Source organism: Priapulus caudatus, unplaced genomic scaffold (assembly GCF_000485595.1).
Source record: "Priapulus caudatus unplaced genomic scaffold, Priapulus_caudatus-5.0.1 Scaffold112, whole genome shotgun sequence".
Lineage (NCBI taxonomy): Eukaryota > Metazoa > Priapulida > Priapulimorpha > Priapulimorphida > Priapulidae > Priapulus > Priapulus caudatus.
In genome coordinates this window covers 148522-153899 of record NW_014577173.1, presented here as the reverse complement: position 1 = coordinate 153899, position 5378 = coordinate 148522, and the positions used below count along the sequence as shown (strand labels likewise).

General features: G+C 46.9%; 1 protein-coding gene across 1 annotated transcript in view; it reads left to right on the top strand.

The window, feature by feature from the left end:
* The first annotated feature begins 1593 nt into the window (after positions 1-1593).
* Positions 1594-5378, top strand: part of LOC106805383 — a 17286-nt gene continuing 13501 nt past the window's right edge. The window contains exons 1-2 of the mRNA XM_014806946.1: positions 1594-1656; positions 2890-3048. Coding sequence (XP_014662432.1) covers positions 1594-1656; positions 2890-3048 — 222 coding nt within the window. The remainder of the gene's footprint in view (positions 1657-2889; positions 3049-5378) is intronic.

Below are 5378 nucleotides of genomic sequence, written 5' to 3'. Positions count from 1 at the left end.
GTGATTATTGGCTGCACGTGGTCTTCAGTGTTATGAATCCAGCCCAGCCGACAGTTATATTCAGGAGTAAATAACAGGGAGCGACTAAATAATAAAGTAAAGTAAATACGTTAGTATAATATGTATACTCCTGATTTATGGCATATACTGATGACTATCCCTATTTTATTGTATACTTCTCTCTATAATATCAGGCAGAATAGATAATAGAAGCATCTTTCTATTATCCTACTGCCGCACTAATATGCTATTACAGCGCGTTGCCTAGGCCATGACAAATGTAGCTGCGGCCTAATATCCCCCGCCGGTCTCCCTGATAACGGTCAAATGCATCTAAGTATTATAATAGCACGACCATGGTTGAGTTAGGCAACTATACTGCATGTTACTGCTTGATCAAGATGATGCATTTTGGCATAAAAAAAACAATTGTTGAGATTAAAACTGGCAGAGCTTGTTTTTTAAAATTAATTCTAAGCTGCTATCCGATTCTGCATATTGTAGATTGGCCTCACTATATTTAAAGGTATATTTACAATCTTCCCAACTCATTTTCGCTGACCCTGTCGGAAGAATGTTATTTCAAAGCTGCGTGCCGCGTCGGCCCAACACCAGACCGACCGATTACCGCCGCGCCGACCCGGCCGCTAGGCCTACCAACGGTTGGTTATTACCGCCTTGTTGCCTACGCCATCTCCTTATCCACACCTGCGCATCTGTACACTCGGCCATTATGGTACAAGCTGTGCGGTGCCTCCCATTGCCCGTCTGCCCCGATACTGAAGATTTAGCATTAAACTTAAATCTTGCTGTTTATCATACTTTATGTGGCTTTTAAAAAAAAATCGTTAACAACTATCATTACCCATTTTTAAACTATACGTATGAAGTAAATGTAAGCGCCTAAATTTTATATTAATAAATTGAAGCCTAATATACTATATCTACTACTACTATATATTATATAATATATATATATATACTATATATTATACTATATATAAGCCTTATATTATTATAAATTTGATTTATTTAACAAATGTTCAACATTTTTACTTGTTCCAATATTATTATGTTATATCTCTCTCTTTCTCTCTCTCATTTTTTTTCTCTCTCTCTTTCTCTCTCTCATTTTTTTTCTCTCTCTCTCTCTCTCTCTCTCCCCTCTCTCTCTCTCTCTCTCTCTGCCTACTATCAGCTATAAGAAAACATCTATTGCGGCGAGATGTTCACTGGGTTGCCGCGCTTTCTACACGACGCGACGTCTTACGTTAACCGCCAAGCGACGAAACCTTGCAAGACGGTCAGGAACAGTGGATTAAACAGGCGTTTACATGTAAGCATGTGACACATGACACATGCACACATGACGCATGACACGCACGCACAGCACGCACGAAATGCCACACCCCCCGCTGGCCAGGGGACTAAATCACTGGTACAAAACTTGCTCAAGAACGTCGTGACATGTCGTTGACTGCCATTACACCGAGCTGCCTGCCTCACGTGCATATAAAAGGGCCAGCTACCCCCGCGACACCGCGCTCACCTCGGACGAAATACTGTTCTCACCGCGTAACGCTTGCTTAGTACATGTTGAAGCACGAGAAGCAGAGAGCCAGCGGGCGGACTGAGCAGCTAGACGCCAAGCACAAGGTAAGCCTGTAGTTAGTTACTTACACGCACAACACACACACCACACCACACACACACACACACACACCACACACACACACACAGCGCGCCACGCCACCACGCCACGCGCCCTCACAGCGCCACGCACAGCGCACGCGCTCACGCACGCGCCACGCGCACACGCACACGCCACACGCACCACGCACACGCCACACGCACCGACGCACACGCACACGCCACACGCCACACCGCCACACGCACACGCAACCACGCACACGCACACGCACACCGCACCACGCACACGCACACGCACACGCACACGCACACGCACACGCACGATGGCAACACGCACGCACACGCCACACCGCACGACACGCGCACCATGCACACACACCCATATACACAGGCGCCACACCCACACCCACACGCTCACCCGCCGCATGGCCACGATGCATACCACACACACACACACAACACACACACACAGCACACACACACACACACACACACACACCACACAACACACGCACCACGCACACGCACGCGCCACACGCACGCGCCACACGCACACGCGCACCCAGCAACAATACAACCTACACCACAAGCACGTACACATCACACACAAACACACACCACACACACAACACACACACACAGCACACACACACACACACACACACACACACACACACACACACACTAGAGCAGAGATGGAATTCTGTCTGAAGGAAATGTAAATATGAATTAGTCATGTTGGTTCGGCTAGATTTAATTTAAGTGAGAAGCAGAATGATAATGATAGTAGTAGTTACTATAATACTATACACTAACTATAGATACTTGATTCTATGAAAGTAAATCCATATCTGACACACTACCCTAACCACACAAAGCGTTCAACAGATGCATCTCACTACCATCATGAACACATCATCACTAGAAGTGTATAAATATGTTCGTGCTATTATGTAAAGGCCTCTTACATACAAAAACTCTCGTTATTATAAAAGCTCATAGCAAGTTTATACGCAGATTCGTTGAATTCGCATCTAAAGCGCGTGAGCTACGTGCCACGCTAAGTATTTTCTGTCACAAATCTTGTCAACTTTTTTGTTTGCAAGAATACACGTAACACTACGCATGCTCTCAGTAACACATGGTGGTGTTACACACAAACATGCACAACTTAGTAGAGATACTACTATTAGAGTAAGACGACACACGATGTATTATGTGGCGTATATTCATTTACAGGCAAACTTATACAACTTCAACCACAGACGCAGCCGAGTGCAGCCGAATATACCCGAGTGCAGACGAGTGCAGCCTAGTAGAGAACTCAACTATAAACAACGACAGACTAACATGAATTCTCCAGGATTAAAATGGAGTGCGCTTGGCAAAGTGCTATTGGTAGGAATTCATTCCAAGGCTACCGCTGGCGTTCGCCACCTTAGCAAAATGCGATAAATAAATAACAATGGCAATTTTACTACACTAAGTGGCGAATACAATTGGCGAATGATTTAACCGCTCACAAAATTACGATTGAATAATGAAATCGTCAAATTGCAGTGTCGTGTAAACAAATTCCGTAACCTACTCATTTGGTGCAACTACCGTGCAACGACGCAGCAACTTAGTTTTGTGTACATTAAGCAACATTATTATAATTTTTACTTGAATACTTTATTAAAAAGGTTTTCGTACACCTCTTTTCCTATACCCATCATCTGTTTATGCCTTGCTTAGCACATACGATGAAGTTATCAGTGGCTATGGTTGCTAACACAAACTTTGGTGGCTCAAGTCTTGGCTCAAACTTTAAAACATCCAGAGGGAGTCCTGCATTCCCTACAAACATAGCGATAGATTCTTGTTGCCATGCCAACCGTGAGACCTCAGGAAACCAATATAATAACACATCTATAATAGCGACCGTAGAAAGGAGATCGGTGAACGCAGAGCGGAGGTGTTCTGCGATTTGACGATGTTCCGTAAATACGGTAATACGTTTTTTTCTGACGTCAAGAAATGCCGTCGCACTATCACTTCATTAACGGATCGCGCCACGAACGAAGTGCTTATTTATCCCATTTCTCTATCGGCGAGCGCGCATCGCCGCTGTATTTTGTGTTTTTCGAAAAGGTACCGTAAGAGTATGGGGTCACCCGCGCGCGAATGCCTTCATCCTAACCGTGCTTTGACCGTAGTGAAAATAACCGAATCTAATACCCCGCGAATCTCGTGCGTGCGCCCGAATACAGAGTTTACGTTAAGACATCCTCCTCCTCTGATTCACAGGTGGCGACACTAGTACTGCTCGCAGTGACCTCTCTGTCATGCCGCAGCACGACCGCCAGGATCCACGGTGCCGAGAGCGAAAGCGACAGCTCCGCAACCTGTTCTGCGCATACGCGAATAACTTCATAAGCAGTCATCATAAACGCATGTGCTCAGGCGCTGTATGGCGAAAGCGACGCAAGCGGCACCTATTCCGAAAATTACGTCGCGCGCAGCGTGTAGATATGTGCTCTACAAATGCCTGAACACCGCCTCCCGACAAACCATGTTCCCCTGTTACAGCACAATCCCTTGAACAGCCCAGCTTGACGCGTTTTCAATGAAATATTTTCGACTTTGGTATAGTAAAGAGCATTTCGTATTTATTTAACATTATATTTTAATTGAAACGCCTCCAACTGCCCGTGCGCGTTACAGACCGGGCGACGATATTGATAGTAGGTTGCGTGCGAGAACGCGCGGGGGCGACGCGCATGGCGCACGCGACGCCGCCGGTTCGACTAACCCGCAGATTTATCGTCGCTCGCTGCCGTCGAGACATTCTCCTGCGCTAACTTACCGCAAATAGTTCATTTCACACTAAATAAAGAGAGAGAGAGAGACCAGAGGAAGCGCGATTAGCGATAGGCGCGCGGCGAGCAGAGAGAGAGAGACGAGCAGAGACGAGAGAGAGAGAGAGAGAGAGGACGGGCCAGAGCGAGAGAGAGATACAGAGAGGAGGGAGAGAGAGAGCGACAACGGAGGGAGAGAATGAGAGGAGAAGCACCGACAGAGGAGAGGTTAGACGACGCAGAGAGAGGGCAAGAAGAGGGGAGGGACGGAGTAGGAGGACCGGCGGTAAAGAAACGGAAAGGAGGGGAGGACGAGACGACGCGCCATGGGAATCGGGAGGGCGACGCGCAGACGAATGGAGAGGAACACGAGAAAGAGAAGGGATAGAAGAAAGACGAACGGAGAGAAAGAAGACCGGAGAAGAGAGAAGAGAAGACGAGGCGAGAGAAAGAAGAAAGCAGAAGAAAGGAGGCATGGCGCGGAGGGCGAAGTGAAATCAAGGCCGGGTGACTGGCGGCAGTGTTACGGAGTGGCGCAAATAGAATGGACGTACAGCGGTGTGGACGACTTTGACCGATGACAATGGACGATGCACGATAGTTGACGCCGAAGAATCGGATCACAAGAGTCGGTCTATTAGATGGTCACTTGGACGCACATGAGCTATTGCTAACTCTAAGCGGCTCGGTGCGAGGGAGGGGAGTTGAATAGGGCGGAGTACCGACTTAGGCGGCATCTTGATATATTTTCGGCATTACGTGTTAGCCTAGGTTACACGTGAGGATCATCAGTTTAATATTAGCGTTGCATATGAGTATTTCTGCTGCCTATACACCAACCATAGGCTCCCTATAACCGTGTTATGTTTTTAAGTGGCGTGAAGAAGA